Source organism: Pezoporus wallicus, unplaced genomic scaffold (genome assembly GCF_028554395.1).
Source record: "Pezoporus wallicus isolate ANWC-B61680 ecotype Strahan unplaced genomic scaffold, APGP_CSIRO_Pwel_v1 contig_7073, whole genome shotgun sequence".
Lineage (NCBI taxonomy): Eukaryota > Metazoa > Chordata > Aves > Psittaciformes > Psittacidae > Pezoporus > Pezoporus wallicus.
Window position 1 is genome coordinate 1801165 of NW_026641326.1, and position 17620 is coordinate 1818784.

The 17620-nt window shown below is 38.3% G+C and overlaps 1 protein-coding gene across 1 annotated transcript in view; it reads left to right on the forward strand.

The window, feature by feature from the left end:
- Window positions 1–17376, forward strand: part of TAFA1 (TAFA chemokine like family member 1) — a 221692-nt gene extending 204316 nt beyond the window's left edge. Inside the window, exons 4-5 of the mRNA XM_057422995.1 lie at window positions 11584–11708; window positions 16452–17376. Coding sequence (XP_057278978.1) covers window positions 11584–11708; window positions 16452–16469 — 143 coding nt within the window. The 3' untranslated portion in view covers window positions 16470–17376. The remainder of the gene's footprint in view (window positions 1–11583; window positions 11709–16451) is intronic.
- Window positions 17377–17620: the final 244 nt, after the last annotated feature.

Consider the following 17620-nt stretch of genomic DNA (forward strand, 5'->3'; position numbering starts at 1 on the left):
AAAAAGGGGCTGGGGGGGGGGGGGGGAAACACTGTAAATGGTAGTGAATTTTCATCTTTTAAAATAATACGACTCAGGGTTAAATTGAATGGAGGCAAAAAGACATGAGCTGTGCCAATACCAATACAGCCATGAAATTTCAAGTACCCATTAACAGACTTCTCAGCTCTGTAAAATGTTTCAGAGTAAATAAGCATTCTGAGCACTGAAGGAAAACATAATTTCAAAGAAAAGCTTGTCAGTTAAGGTCAGTTTAATATCCACTCATGAATTTCGTGTTTTTAAGTCTTGCTGATAAGCTTTTATAATTGAGTTACTTCTCTTATTCCATGCATATTGAAGCAGTAATTAAGCTATTATATGAGATACAAAGTATTGTGTGCTCGATTCATCAATTTTTGTTCAGTCTCACAGTTCTTGTTCGATTGCACTGGCATTGTTACACTGAAATATCTCCAAATCTATCATGTCAAGATTATGCATGATGTAATTTGTAATAGTAGCTAGGGATTTGTTTACAAAAACAAATGTTCCTTTAATCTTTAAAACAAAATTAGACCTGTCTTACAGCACAGAACAAAGAGATTTGAACAAATACAACACTTTTAATAAATCACTAATTACCTCGTGGAGTGGCAGTTGGCTCATTTAACCTTTGAAAACGGCTTCTTCCACACAGATTTTAAACTGTGCCCTTGTGAGATAAATTTTGAGACCTAGTCTGTGGAGATTTAAGTGCTCTATAGGTGTATTATTTATACGACAGAAATCCTCTATTCATAGAAGAGAATTTGGAGCACGCTGTCTTTTCACAGTAGAGTTAAATGCAAGTTAACTAAACTACCTCCTAAAAACGTTTACAAACTCTGCCACTTGGTACCTCTGTTCACAAAGTGGCACACCAGGTGGAAGTTCATAGCACCAACGTTAGGACAATAAAACCTCCTTTAGTTTGCAGTGCGAGCTTGTTGGTTGGAGGGGGTTTAAATAACACTCCACCAGCTGCAAACTAGTCTGCCATAAACAAATTTCTGTAGTTGATAGGGTCTGAAAATTGTTGGTGGGTACAGACAATGACAAAAGGCTATTCCCATCCTTTCCCAGAGTATCCTGGATCATCCATGGGTTACGCTCATCAGGGCTTCGACACACATTGCTCTGCAAATTAACCAGACACATGCCAACAAACAACTAATGAAGGCTGTTGTTCTTCTGCATGTGTGTAATAGATTGGTAATAGATTTGTGCAGATTTTATTAGGTTGGAGGACACAGCAGAACGTTTAGGGGAAAAAGAACATACCAAGAACTAATTACAAGTCCTTTAATCACCAACTGTGGACAAGTTAGCTTTACTGCTATTAAACAGGCCAAAGACATGTGATGGTGGGCGTTAGTATTTTTCACAGAGAAAAACAGTGACAATATAGTAGCTTGCATTTAAAAACAAACAAACAACAATCTTTTTCTCCTGAAAAAAAAAAATATACAAAGTTAAAATATGTGTATTTCATTGACTGATAACGCATAATTACATTATGTGTTATTAATTTCTGTACATTCAGTGGAAGAACTTGCCTTATATATTTATTTATGGGAATCTTCTCTGTAGACTGGAAACAAGAGACAAATACTACACTATTTATACCCAAGCAGTACACCAGAATTTAATTTCATAATTGATGGCTATCCAGTATATTATGCATGCTTTGTTATGCCTTATAAACGCATTAGAGTTCTATAATTTATTCATTTTCAGTGTTTTTTCATAGAGTACTTTGCTGCTAAGCTATGATTCTGGCACTTCATTCAGTCAAAATCTCATCACAGACTTTCACCCTTCAGAGCCCATCTTGCAACATTTCCTTTCCACCTCACTAAACCCAGTCCCCTGCAGCTCAGCGGATTCACGTTTGAGCAAATGCAACTTTTAGAGGCATCAGATTTGGTCTAAAGCCTGCAAAAACTAATGAGGATTATTTTTCCTCTTTCTTCAGTAACTGCTGGATCAGAATCTAAACACAGATCATTGGTTTATAATGCAAAAGCAGGCAATAATTGTTCCTCTTGGGCGTTTCTTCCACCAACATGAGGGACTACGGCATAATAATTGTATCTTTGGTTCAACACAGTAATTTCCCAGAAATCCTTGGTTGTGTGAGCAAACATCTCCACAACAGCATCAAGACCACAGCAGATCATAATCTATATATATTATATATAGAGATTATATATATTTTTACACACACACATATATGTGTGTGTGTGTATATATATATACACATATATATGTGTGTGTGTGTATATATACACACATAGACATATACATATATATACGTATGACTTCAGGTCCCTGCAGCCACCAGAGGAAGGGCGTTGGAAGGCCACCCACACACCTCTCCACCTCCTGTATCCTTATCTTAAGGCCTGGCTTTTCTCTATCCGTATTTCAACTCATTCATTTACTTAATTAATGATATATTATTAATGAAAAATTAATATTACATGGAGACATTTTGCTTCTTTGATGGCACACCAGTCCTCAACTCTGGTCTGAAACGTGTGGGTGAATATTTATAAGCCACTTCCTATTGTCTTTGCAAAAATGTATAATTATGTTGCAGTTCTTTGGCATTTCATTAAATATATAACCATAAGATTAAGCTTTCACTAGGCTATGTAGAAGCAGTTCAAATAAGGTGTAAATAACATTGCTACACTGCACAAATATTTTATCAGCCTGCTTTCAGTTTTGTTCTGTAGCAAGGGATGGATTCAGTTCCAAACTTCAGTAATAAATATGCAGCAATGGGTCTCCCTAACCTACAAGAGATCAGTTTTCCCCATAGAGGTTGGGAGGGCACCCTCAGTCACCTGCATTCATTTCAGCTCCCTGCATGTATAAGCATTTCATGTTTTCATTAGTCTCATTAGCACTCAGTGTCAGCAGGTCATTCTCCAATCACCCGCTGTCTTTGCAGTGAGGTTTTGTCAAACAACAATAATTTCATACACATAAAACTACAAATAAAGGTGGGCAGCTTGACGCTTGCTTTAGATGTGTGTTGCTGTACATGAATTCAGGAATTGGCAAGAAAAAATGTAAAGCTATGTCCTAGTACTCTAGAAGGTCACAGAATACACTACGTGCTTTTGGGGAGACAAGTTTATCCGACATGATTTATTTTATCATTTCATGTCCTTCCTCTCTGCCACAGATATCTGCAAAAACGTGTACTGTTGAGGCTTGCACTGCTTTTCATTGTAGAAATCAAGTTTCTGCACAGATAGTACAATGAAGGTTCAGTTATAATATCAACTATGATCCATAGCTGTCAGAGGAAAAATGTCAAGCATTGGTCATGTCTGAGCTCAGTGGAATGTGGAATAATTAGAAAAGCCAACGCCACCTTTTGAGTACACTATTAGCAAATGAGAGCAGGGGCTGAGAGGCAGCTACCGAACACAATTCAACTGACCTGGGATCTGCTGACATCTCTGGGAAGGAGGGCTACAATCCATTGGCTTCAGGGTTTTTATTACCTTAAAATCTGAGACTTTTAAAAGATCTCACAAATTGAACTGTATGGCCCAAGAACAATGTGGATTGCTTTTCACTGGCCTGTACTTAGTACTGCTGAGATCTCCGAGATCTACCCAACTCCAAAATAATTATGCAAATTCTACAGTTCTTAAAATCTGGCTGGTTTTATCTGTGTACCTAGCTAACAAAACTGAGGCTTTTTTACCTCTGAACAGCTGTACACACTTTATAAGTACTCAGAGGACTTGAGTACTGTCATTTTTAATGCACTCATGGAAGTGAAGATGCACGTTCACTCACCATGAAGGTGCCACCCATGAGAAATTGTGGTCCTACTTCAGTGATGGCTGCACCTCAGCCATATGTCTAAGCAACATTTGTTTCCAAAGGTGCAAAGAGAAAGACATGGAAAAATGACAAAGCTTCAGCTTTCAATCCTCCCAGCCTGAACAACATTTTGTATGAAATCCCCTTTTTTAACAGACCATCTCTATTCAGCTGAAAATCAGGCATATGCTTAAAAGACTTCTGGCAGAATACAGACTTCATATAACTGTGATGTTATTATTTCTTATTGTAGTACCTAGGAAACCCAGGCTCAGTCCAAGCACCACTTTGCTAGTTACAAAGATGCAGAAAAAAAGGTCAGTCACAAAGTGCTGCAGTACAGTGTTGGACCTTGACAGGTGAGAGGCGAACATACGAGGAAACAAGGCAAAAAGAACTCATCCTCTTAAGTAAATAAAATTACAAATGGAAAAGTGGTATAGCAAGGAGATGATTTACCTGTAGTAACAGAGAAAGTCAGAAGAAGAGCTGGGATTAAACAAGCCTCAGGAGTTTCTGATTTCCAGGTGATTAGCCAACACCATCTCTTATTAATCATATTGTTATGAGGGAAGCATACAACATACTTATGCCATTTTTTCCAATTTAGCCAACAGTATGCTAACTGTTAGAGAGTGGCAATGGAAGTGGTTTTTCACTAATGAGTCTTCTCATGCTGTTGAATTAGCACTCTTTTTGCTGGTTTATGCAGATCTCAAGTGGAAATTGCTCATGGATCCTTTGCATCTAATCTGCCCTTTCATATCTTATTGGTGTATTTGAGTGCAGCCCATAGGGTTGTTAATATATGTTACACTCTTAAAAATAACCTACTCTAGCTGCTGAATATGTTGCAATGAAAAAAAAACAAGGATTCTGGATGGAAAAATATAGAAAATCCTTCAATTCATTCTGAAGTTTCTGCCAGTGAATTAATAAAACATTGGTTAAATACCTGGAGAATACTGCAAAGTACAGAAAGTACTAACAGAAAAAAACAGTATAATGATCTCTTTTTAATGTTTACTACAATTAAAAAGTGCTAAATTAACTCAGCAAGACTGTATCTGAAAAAATTAGGAGATATGAGACATAATTTGTCAGATGGATTGCACTGTGCTTGCAGTTTAAACTGGAGAAATGTCAGTTTTCCTCAAGTTATGAGAGGTCTGTTATCAAAGTCAGCAAAGTATTACACTGTGTGAGCATTAGATTGATGCTTCTAAAATTGACTAAGATTGAATTAAAGCAGATAGTTTGATGGACTCTCTGTAGGAAACATCCTGTATTTCTCCTAGATAGCATTATTCAACCTGAAATCTTTTGTTTCAGGTTTGTATTCTTTAACTTACCAGACTTCTGCTTTACAACTCCCAGAGTAAAGAGTACCTATGTCTGTTTGTGGAATATCTTTCATATAGCACTTTCTTTCACTACGTTTTTCTTATCCTCCTAGAAAGTGTGTTCCCACACCCATAATTCATTCCACACCCCATGACATCCCAATAAAGTAAGAGAAATCAGATGTCTCATTTGATTCTCTGAGATTTTGTTCTATAAAGAATAGGTAAGCACAGGGTCACAGATTCTGCTATTCCAGTTTATACCTTTTTTTACAGAAAAAAAAAAAACAACAAACAAACAAAAAAAACAACAAAGTGACCTGAAAGATTTTACCTATCTCTGTGCTATTGCCATTGCCAAAAGTCTCCATCAGTGCAAGAGTCTCTCACGGAGAGTTTGAACTTTCCTTTAATCTAATCCATTTAGAAAATGATCCATTTAGAAAATGAATCACAATTTATTGAATAATGTAGAGAAAATTGATATCTTTTCATTAAGGTGACAAAAATCTTTTTCGCTGCTGGCATCTGTGAAATGTGCTCTCTATTTAAATCTTATTTATATCAATCTTCTGTGGTGGAGACTAGATTAAAATAGAATGCTTTATACTTACAGTAAACAGCTTTCCCATCCTGCATGAGTGTCATACTGGTTTTGAAAAAGAACTGTTTCTTATTCCTTGGAGTAACATGATACCTGTGATCAGGAGGAAGCACAATCTGATAGCTCTATTCCTTTGTATTCTATTTCTATGAAAACAAAATGTGTACACTTTATCACAGGCAAAAAGAGATAGCTGCTGTGGCTTTATAACGGTGAATGCAGAAGCAATCTTGGAACATTTTAATACGTAGCATGTTCCCTGTAAACTATCGAAAAATGCACGATGATACTTTGCTCTGTTTTCAGATTTCAGGGTCTTCTATAAACATGAATTAAAGTTATATATTACTCTGTGAGTATTGTCACACTATTACGCTGTTGAATATAGTCTTTGTATTTATACAAAGTTTGTATGTAGTTTGTCAGACTGTTAAAGCCATTTCCTAAATACAGAAAAGTTAACAGAAAATTTTACTTGCAAAGAAATCTTTGCTTTTTTTTGCACACACTGGAGTAGCAAACATGACACAAGCAAGTGCCTGCGAGTCTCAGGGCTGTGTGCACACATTCTCTCCCAGACCACCCTCTGCCTGTGCCCTTTTAATCACCCGTAAGAGGGCAGTTAGTCACCACTTTGAATTACTGAGGAGCTTCAATTTAATGCAAAAATGTGAAGACTGAGAAATGTGAAACATAACAAGTTGGGAGTTTCAAGAAGTAAGGAAATTTTAATCAAATGGATTGTGTTTTTCCAAATATTGCTTGATTCAAGAGGGTGACGTTAATGTTTCCATGCTGATTTGACCTCAGTTTAGGTATAGATATTTGAAGGCATTCAGTGCATTTTTGCTGTTCTGTAATAGAATAATTTGTTACTGAAATTGAAGGGGAAAGTGTTCCTAGCAAGCTCTCTTCATGCATCAAACCTTTGTGCTCCAAATGATGGACAAGAGCAAGCTAAAACTCAGTCACTATCCTTACACAACCTAGAAAGGTTCTTATGAACTTTCCAGGCTGAAGCCCAGTGAATTCAGTCTAAGCTGGAAGTTCTCTGAAAGCACCGAAGACTTTGGGCATTAAGTTTGGCAACAAATGCATTTTAAAATGAAACAAAATTGCGTGAACGCTAGTAAATATAAGCTATTCTTTTACTCTTTCCTTACATGCAGTCTGATCCTCAGATCTCTTACCTGCATTTTATTTCTCTGGTAAACATGATTAGCAAATGCCATTTCAACCAAATGCTTTTTTGTCTGTTAATCCATGCAGACTAAACCCATGAAAAGCTAGATATTTTGATCAAAACTTTTCTGTAGGTTTGCAAACAAAGTTTAAAAAGGAAAACAATGTGAATTGGACTGGAAAAAAAAAACAAACAAAAAATTTCTGAGGAACTTTTCTCCTCAGATCCATTAGTTATATGCTTAGAGTTTTATGTTCTTATAAATGAGACATTTTCTTGAAAAGAACTCAGATATAAGCAATCCCTTATTCACACTAGCAGGAGCCAGGGAATAAAAAAACCCACAAAACAAAACGAAGTGGGAGTAGTCAAGCCTCTTTTCTATCATATCCTTTTATTTCCCCATGTCTAAGGATATCTGTCTCAGTCAAAGCAGCCTTGCATGAATAAACTCCATGCTCCCTGTATTCCCCAGACAGTGAGAAGAACACAATGAAAACCATTCCAAAATGCTACAGGTGTCTAATTCAGCATGATGTGAGCACTCACAGCCTGTGAAGCCTGGTGACTAACAGGAGTCTGTAATTCTCATGCAGAATTAGCACTTCAGGTCACAGAAACTCTCAGGTTTATCAGGATCTGGGAGATCTTGAATTCAAACCACCTGAGGGAAAGCATCTTAACTCTAACTATACTCTCTCTCACAGGACCACTTCACTACATCTCAGAGCAGCATAACCTAAATGTAGAAGAGCTGCATTGTATTCCCTAGGAAAGCTTTCCCTTGCCCCACCCCTCCCCATACAGGTGTACCTAATCTCAAACACAGCAAACTGTGATTCATTTTAAAGCTTTTTTCTGCCTCTTTGAACCAAAGCTGGAAGTGTAAAGCTTTGCAATCAAGTAGACCTCAAAGGATCAGCAGTGTCCAAGAAGGACAACCGGTCCTCAAGATTAAAAGCTTCTTAATAGAAGAGAAAATATATAAACACAAGACTCAAAGGAGATCATTTTCATTGAGCTCTGGACACCCCTGCCACAGCATGGTGCTGAGGACTACATGGTGATGAGCTTTGTAGTGCTTCAGACTTACAAAGGATTTTGCCAGTTTACATATTAGAGACAAATAGGAGCCTTTAGGCTGCAAATAGCCTTAATTTCCCCCTTTATAAAAGGAGCCCTTTCTCCAGCCCAGCTATACTGGGTAGAGACAGATAAGAGTACTCATTGGTGGACCTTGGGTATACCATCTTGTGATTGTAACTGCACTGTGATATAAAAATAATATATATATACTAAAACCTGCACATTATCACATGAACCAGTTGATACTAAGGTTCAGCAATGACTTAGCATTTGTTTATTTTTTGAGGTCAATATCCAAATACATGGGCTATATTTAACAGCATCAACAAGTAGTTATATCATTTCAATTGCTACAAACAGCATTGCTTCCCCATACCTCCTCTCAGTCTGTATTCATCTCACACTGCTGTTTTACATTGTAAACTCCCTAGGCCAAGGCATTCAGTTGTGCAGGTTTTAGTACCAAGCACTATAGGATCCTTCTCCATGGTTATTTAATGATACAGCACTGCTACTAGTAAATAATTATGTTGTTGCTTTTCATTCCATATCACAGGATTCTTCTCACGCATTCTGAAGATGCTCGGCTCTGATGATTGCTGTGAAGGCCAGTATTTAGCAGATACAGTTTTTCAGTTTGCCCACTGCACAATCTATTATTAGAGCACAGATTCAGCCCTCATGCCTTTTCACGCATATCAAAGAGAGATATCTCTTTCTACACTGTTAGCAGCATTCCCTTCTGAAAAGGACATGTGAACAACAACATTAAACTGCCTTGCAAGCACAGGTGTAAAGGGTTTTTCGTTGTGTGTTGTACATATGGAGAAATGTTATATTACATGCTAAAAAGTAGGTATCAATTGTGAGAAGAAATAGCAAAGACAACAGAGAGGTAGATGATTGCTATAAGGCTCCTCCAACTGAACTAGTCTAGTCTAGTCTATTCAAAGCTTAGCTCACTTGCTCCAACCTACTCGCCTCTTCTTCAAGACTAAAGGATCTTCCAAACACAAGGTGTTTCTCCCTGTGTTTAAAGTAAACTCATTGGGTGAAAACCATATCCCTGCTGAGATGATTATTCAGCAAGTCTGCTTGTATAGTCACATACCAAGTGAAGGCCTGTTTTGAAATATACAGATTTGGATTCCTGAATTGCAGTAGCTTCCCATTAGAGTTAATTTGCTGGACAGAAATATTGCTTCTCATTCTGGTTTATTTTGCACTGTATATATTTTTATTTGCTATACTTGGATGCACTCCAGCATGGCCCAGCAAATATCTTGACCATGTGCCACTCAGATCAACCATGCACCTCAACAGTTGGCAGGTTTGTCCAGCTTATCTGATGAACAAATATCTCACCTTTCCAAAGGAAGTCTTAATTGCACTTTAGAGGAAATGAAAGTGAAAATTAATGAATGTATAACTGACCTTCTTTACAGGACTTCCCACTCTATATTAAGCATTTCCCAGAGTTTACTTCCAGCTTTACTTAAAAAACAGCTTCCTTTCTGTTTACATGACATGCCTTTGTGATCATTTAAGCAATCTAAAATATTTCTATTACATTCTTACCTAAAGAATATGGCATTTGTCTTAGCTTGGGTGTGTGTGTACTTAAGTCTCCCATTTGGAAATACACATTTATAGTATCACATACCTATATGCTTGCATCTGTATGTGCTTGTTGTTAGTCTGCAGCAAAGGAAGATGGATCAGAAAGTCAGGGGAGCATTAAGAATTTTCATGAGGCTGCCAGAAGAATCCAAAGCATTTGAGGGTTGACTGTGTTGTCAGTGGTTCATTTTTTCATAGTCCTCACTAGAAAACAAAGCACTGAATTGGAATAGTCTTATGAAAGGGAGTTTTCTTCTCAGAGCCAAGTCAAAAGGGGATCCTTTCCTAGTAAATTAAGATCGGAGCAACAAAGTCAGCTTCTTAGGTGGGACAACAACAGGTCTGTTGAGATAGTGTGATGGGTATAACTGTGTAGATAATGCTGATGATACATAACTTTGCAGCCATGGTCACCTATTGCCCACCTCTCCTAGCCTGAGAACAAGAATGCAGTTCAAGTGTTATGGATGCTCTTTTGTCCCTTGCTGGGTCTCTCTCTTCTGCAGTCTCCTGCATTCTAGTCCATGCAGAGCCTCTTGCATGTTGAAATGGAATAGTGATACGTACTCTTTAATCTAGGAGCATCTGTGGGTTTGGTGCATTTATTTTTCAGTGTGGGTTGGTCATATGTCAGAGATTAAAGGGACTGGTAGCTTTGTCTGCGTAGCTGTGAAATAAGGAGAAGGACATTAATAGCAGCTTCAGGTATGTTTTTAGGTGTCTACTTGGGATTTTGTGAGCATAAACAACTAGGTAAAAATAAGAATGTAATTATAAACTCCGATATGTCCTGAAATCAGTGCATGCACAACAGGGCATTTTCCAGAGCTGACTGGTGTGATACAAGGTAGTCTACTGTTTCAAAGATATTTTATGGCCTTGAAGCAACTCTGGGATGATATGAATGAGTAAAGCATCTCTATTTGAGTGAGTGTGCAAGAAGCTTTGATAGTTAGGCTTCATGAGTGCAAACATGAAACTAATTCTTGCCAGAGAAAACAAACCGCAGACAGAGCCACTCATGCACCAACTAGTTACAGTTTGCAAGGTTAGGTAAAGTTGATCAAAATGCCAGACAAAAAAATGTCATTAAGATCCAGTTAAGGATATAGACAGATACCAATTCCCAGGCAAGAAACTTCATTAAGGTACACTCAAGGTTGTAAACATATGTGAGAACTAAATTCAAACAACAAGATCCAAACACTGTCATCATTTACAATGTTAAATATTTGGAAATTAAAAGTTACTGCTAGAGCTAATATGGATTCTATAAAATTCATAATCATGTTTCAACAAACTGAACTGCTGCTCTTCATCATTACCTTACCTGCTGTTGCTTGTTGCGGTGCTCCCTGTCATGGGACACTAAAAGCTAAAAGTCTCCATGGGTTCCAAAAATTCAGCAAAAAGACAGCAATAGGCATTGAAAACAAAGCAGGTGCTGTTTATTCTGGAGTACCCTGACCCACAAGTCCTGAAGACATGGAGAATATTCTAAGGAAAATCTCTTTCAACTTGCCTTGTTCTTGTATGGGTCCAAAAAGGCCAGATTGGACACTCATGAAGATGGGCTGTTAAGATGGATGGTCCTTTGGTCTGAAGGAATATTGCTGCCATCACAGCATTCCCTGCAGTCACAGCATGAGAGTAGGTGAGATCTCGTGTATACGGAAACTATGGGAAGCAGTGCACTGTCTTAGAGAATAAAAGATGCAAAACAAGTAATTAAATACAGAAACCTTGCAACTAAATTTCAATTGAAGGGTTTAGAAGGGGCATTCTGCTTCTAAAATGCAGTGTTGGACCCTTGAGATATTATTTAATTAGATTTTTCATTATAACAGAGTTGTGAACATTGTATTTTTCTCTTCTAGCTTCCATAGTGATTGGGAAATGGTGGTGTGAGATGGAGCCCTGCCTAGAAGGAGAGGAATGTAAGACGTTGCCTGATAATTCTGGATGGATGTGTGCAACTGGCAATAAAATCAAGACCACCAGAGTAAGTTGCCTTTCTGTCTATACCCAGGAGTTCTCAGTACGAAAGGGAGTCACTAATGATTGCTCGCCCATATCTTTTCATCGTCATTTTTGCCGTAGAAGTCTTAAAGGTCACTGCATACCTCCCCAGTCATCCAACACTTACTATTTAGTGGAAGTTCAGATGGATTCAGGCTGGTCAGCTGGGTCCAGGCTTGATAACCAGCAGGTAGGAGCTGCTGAATCGCCAGGTCACTTTCTTACAGATATTGTCACATCTGGATCACATCTGAGTGCCTTTCTGATGGCTAAATAGAAGAATATTAGATCAAAGGGATCTGCTGGATCCTACATCCATTCATCGGCTGTTCCAGGCCACATCTGCAACAGCAGCTGTAGAGGTGCTTTGTAGCATCAAACAAAAAAACAGTGCTGAGCACTCAACTCACTGTCTACATTCGAGGTCTTCAGAGCAGCTCTAGCCCCATGCACCTGTTAGTGACATACCTTTGAGATACTGAAGATTCAGGTAAAACAGGCCAAGCGGTGATGCCAACTTTCACCCTACATTGGTAGGAAAATGCAGAGATACAGCTGCAAAAAGAGCATGAATGAGCTGGCTACACTTCTCCCACTATGAGATTACCTTTGGGAAAAAAAGGTATGTTTAAAAAATGGATTCCAGTTTTTTTCTTGAATTGTGCAATTATTTCACAACTATTTTTTGTAAAACTGCTACCTATACCTACTGTATTCCACACATTAAATTATTTTCATGCCACAATTAATTTTTTTTCTACATAAATTACACAGTGGTCAACTGAAAATATGTTTTAAGAATTAATAAATTTTGGTTTTCAGTGAAGTGGAAAATAACTTTCGAAACCAGCTAAATTAAAAAAAAAAAAAAGTCAAGAATTTTTTCCCTTTTTTCCCTCTCTTTAAGAAGTTCTACGTATTCATAACCAGCTACTAATTCACAGGAATGTGAAGCTCGGTGTTATGATTTCCTGACTTCTTCCTTTTTCTACAGTCCTAACTTAAGCAATTTTTCATGTCTTCTAGGCCTTTCATTGAAAGAGTAGATTCTACCTCAACTAATCCCCAATGCCATCTGAATTCTTTTCTTTCCCACTGTATGATATAACCTGGGATGAATGATTTGTATTGCAACCCTAGTTTCTTGAGCAGTGCCTTCTGGCATGGCCGATCTTACCACCACATTTAGTTAGTAGGATACTACTAGTTAGGAGGTTTTCTTTGTAGAAGGCAGTAAGTGCCCCCTGAAAACAAGATGCATGTTATCTCTTTGTCATCTCCCAGAGGAAAGGAGAAAGCATGGAGGGCACTGTGATTCCTTGACTCAGTTTCTTCCTTGCAGTGTCTTTGTGGCTGCAAACCACTCTGTGCTCACAACTGATCTGTCCACAGTGAAACACCACTACAAGACTGTGCCCTAAAGTCCATGCCTTGCAGTGCAATCAAAAAGCAAAGCGGAAAATCCCCACAAACTTAGCGTATGTCCTTTCCCATTGAAGCAACATCTTTCTCACTGAATCGGAGAATTAAAATGGAAGAAAGTGACATTAAAGAAGCAATAAGCAACATGAAGTGTGTTATAGTTTTGTTAAATTACAATAATTCAGTACTGCTGCAGTCTGCCTGCAAATTACATAATTTAGGAATTGCATTTGCTTTTTCCCTGTGAAATTGTCCTGCTCTTAACTCCCCCAACCCTCATCATATAAACTAGTTTTAGGCGATAGCCTGCATCTAGAAGCAATTGCTAGAAATGTGGCAGCTTCATTAATATGCAGATGTATGGTCCAATCTATTCAGTATGCATCATTGTATTTCATTTAAATTAAATACTTAGGGTGAGTGCTCATAACTGAAAAAAATATTTCTTCATTTACCCACAGGAGTTATTTTAATTAGCTTGTGAGGGGAGTACCTTATGGTGCTGCTTCCAGTAGAATTTTGCTTTGTTGCTTTAAAATATCATTACAGAACCCAATTGACAAAGGCAACATGACATGATGTGCTTAGGAGTTGTCTCTTGCGTTTCCCAAGCAAAAAATCTTCTTCATAATCCCTGAAACTTTGCTAGAATCCAAACTGCTGTGTCAAATCTGGCAACATAAATGTAAAATAATAGAAGCAATCAGATCCTGAAAAACACATTTCTTTTGTCTTTGTTTTGTCATTTCAGATGGCATCAGAGAAAGGGATTACACTATAATCTGTATTGACCCCAATCCAGGCTGCAAGATTGGGCCATGTGTGTCTAATTTATGTACTTAAGGAGGTTAAGAAAGCAGAAGAAACAAGACAAATTAGTCAACATCCTAGATATATCTGTGATGATTAGCCAAAAAGCTAGAGCAACTCACCATGGGCTGTAAAAACTGTTTTAATGAAGGCTTTTCCTCACACAAAAGACATGGACGTCAGGCAGCTGCTCTTGTCCTGACAGGGAAAACATTCATATTTATGACTCTCAGGATTAAAATACCTATTAGTATATTCTCCAAGACCCACAGTAAATCACATATAAACGTCTCTGTATGTGTGTATATATATATATATTTATAAGAGTGTATGAATATTCACAATATATGTAATTTTACACTGTAGCGTGTTACTTCATGGCTGGCTCTCAGATGTGATGAATACTGATTAGTATCAGAAGAACATGGACAACAGATCCAGTAAAGGCTTTTTGCCAGCATATCCTCCTTTTTATATATTTCTTTGTGTGTTTAGTCTTTCAGCATAGCTTTAACAACTAATGAAGTTGTTAAAGCCAAAGATATAAAGTCAGAGCCTCTGTAAATTGATTTGTTTTCTATTGATGGTCAGAGCAGGTGACAAACACTGGAAAGAAATCATTTTGTAATTCAATTTTTGGAGCAGTTTCAATGCTTTTTCTTTTTTCTTTTTTTTCTTTTTTTCCTCTATTTCTTAAAGAACATCAGTTTCAGTGCTTTCCTTCCAAGTGTGGGGCTCTTGGAGCTGCACTAGGACCTGGCTGGAGATCGTATCACTACATTTCAGCAACTGGTACCAGGGGAAATGCAAGCATGGTCTCAATCTGCATGCTTGGAGATAGTGTCCATAAGGGCACTTAAATGCCTGTAAGAACCAGAGCTGCTGAAAACCATGAAAACATGGCTGTTCATACATCCCATGTTTTGCTACTTCCCATTTATCCGAGGGAGTTACTCACAAGCTCTTGATGTTGGATTGGTGTCTGTAAAATATCCCTTTTTATGTAATCCGTACTAATAACACCTCTAAATACTTCAACAAGCTGTTTTTCTGCTGATACTATTAAAGCGTTGAGCACCTGGGGACTAGCAGAGCAGGTCAGCTCAGAGCATCTTCATTTTCACAGTCTGTGCCCTCCATTACAGCTCACCCACACCTCCCGTTCCCAGAGTAACACTTGTTTCAGCACACATTTTGCCATCATAGAAATGCAGAACATTTTAGGGTGCCCCAAGGGACCTGAGCATCATGTTTCTTAGCAGCCATTGTTCATCCCATGCTGCAGCAAATAGCAGCTGTGGTGTCTATGACCCCATGGTCCCTTGTCATTCCATACTCCTACACCAACCACACCAACACCTGAGGCAGTGTACAAACAAGAAACGGATGTATTCACCCCTGAGAGAGTAAACGCATCAGGGTCACTCATCAGTGGCAAACCAGGAGAGCAAAACATGGGAACTGGGGAAAGACAGGAAATGGTAAATAAACCCAGAGTTTTATTTTCTGTTTTTAAGATATCCAACTATGTTAATAGGTCAAATGATTTCCCGGTCTTTTTAATTTAGAGTGCTGAAGAAATCCCTCTATTTTCATGATAACAGTCTCTGAAATTAAGAAAGATGTCAGTTCAACGCAGTAGAGCACAAGATGATAGTAAATATCCCTTGTTTCAAGATTACATTTCAACACATCACCCAGTGCTTAGCTAATGATTTCTAGCCCTGGTTTAATGCCTGAGCCTGCTCATATTCAAGTCAATTTGAGTTTCATTGCTGACCTAGTCGTCTAGCAAAGAGTTGGACCCCTTGTGCCATTCATCTTGTGTATCAGTGCAGGAAAGAAACAAAAGCCTCTCCTCGGGAGAGGTATTTTTGCTTCTGGTCATTTGTTCTTATTTCAGCATCCTTAAAACCCGTCTGGGCGGTGGTGTTTCCTCTTCAAGCCATTAGCATGCTTGCTCAGATCAATTGTGGTGTTAGTCATAAAGAGCAATGGTTTTATGGTCTGTTGTAGGTTGTGTTATCTCACCCAAGGTGAGTAGATGAAGTCAGTCAGACTTTCCGGTCTGTTACATGGCTAGTCATTCCCTATCCTACTGTTCTTTGGCTAAGAGAGTTAGTGTGGATCCAAATGAAAGACGGATCCATCTACATGTCTTTGTTTAGCAGAAGCTACTAGCATCACTCTGAGAAGGGGAGGGTGGAAGGCTAGGATGAGCATGGCCCCGCGCACAAAGCTGTCGTACACCACCAGCCAAGGCAATCAGTGCACATCCAGCATCTCCCAAGGCACAGGCAGGAGCTCGCTCAGGGTGTGCCTCTTACACATCCTTAAATCCCTGCAGCCCCAAAAGAAAAGACCCTTCTCCCCCAAATATTGCAATTTAAACTCAGCTATATCATGAACAGGACAAAATGCCACAATGCCTGAGTCTGTCTTTCAGCTCATAACATATTTTATGTACTGATGCTTTTGCATTTTCTTACTGCAGATCCACCCAAGGACCTAACAGAGTGCCGTCTGCAAGGAGACAGTGAAAGCCCTGGTGATTTATGAGGACAAAGTATTGAAAGTTTAAAACCATCTCAGCATTTACAAGCCAAATGGATTTCTTATTTGCACTTTGACTGTTTACCAGACAACAACAGTGGCTTTACTGTGTGAAAGCAAGTATTCGGTGGAAATAATGCCCCTGATTTTTGACAGCTGAAAATAAAAATGAAGAAAATGGTTCCTTTGTTAAAGTTTCCGAGATTGCGAAGTACAAACAACAGTCTAAGTTTGGATCTACAATTTACTTTATACCAGTTAAAGTATATATATAGAAATATATATATATTAATATATGATATTTTGAAATAAAAGCCTCACTCTTCAAGAAATTGAATAGTACCACACTTTGCTGCAGCTGCTGTAAATTTTTTTCTTCTTTTTTTGTAATGGTCTGGAAGATCCCTACGTGTTTCAGAGAGAAATGTGGCAGTGAAGAGGCAAAGCAAACCTGCTGCGGTACAAGGATGCCTAAAAGCTACACGAATCCTACCGATGTGGCATCCAGAGCTTCTGTTCCCTTTGGCAGAATGTTGAGGGCATTTGTTGTTCCACTTTGTGTTCTGGAGGCTTTTCCCCTTGTGCAATACTAGCATGCTGGCTTTGCTTCATTAACCATACTTGATTGATATATAGCAATGATAATTCTATCCTCTTTCAAGAAAATATTTTTAGAGCTGTTAGATATTCCATGAAGAAGAGATGGACAGCTACTGAGTGAAGTACAGTATGTATTAAAGGTTTATTTGGCAGAGTTTGGTAGACTGTGAGCTCCCTTCTTATTAAAGGTGTACTGTACATACAATGTCTTCAGACTTTGTATAGCTCATAGAGACTACAGTAAAAAACCAGTAACCAACTCTAAAGCTTTGTGTTGTTGGCTCACTAATTCTTTGAAACAACAACAAAGCTATTTCTTTACAGACCAACATGGGAGAGGGCTTTTACATATGGTTTGGTTTTTTACAAGCCCATTTGCAATTGGTGAACAAGCATTTCAGGTTAAGCAAATGTCTCTGTGGACACCTCGAATGCTTAGGCACATGCACACACATGCCTGTCTGTGTGCTTTTATCCCACAGCACAGGTGGGAGAAAAACCTAAATTTAA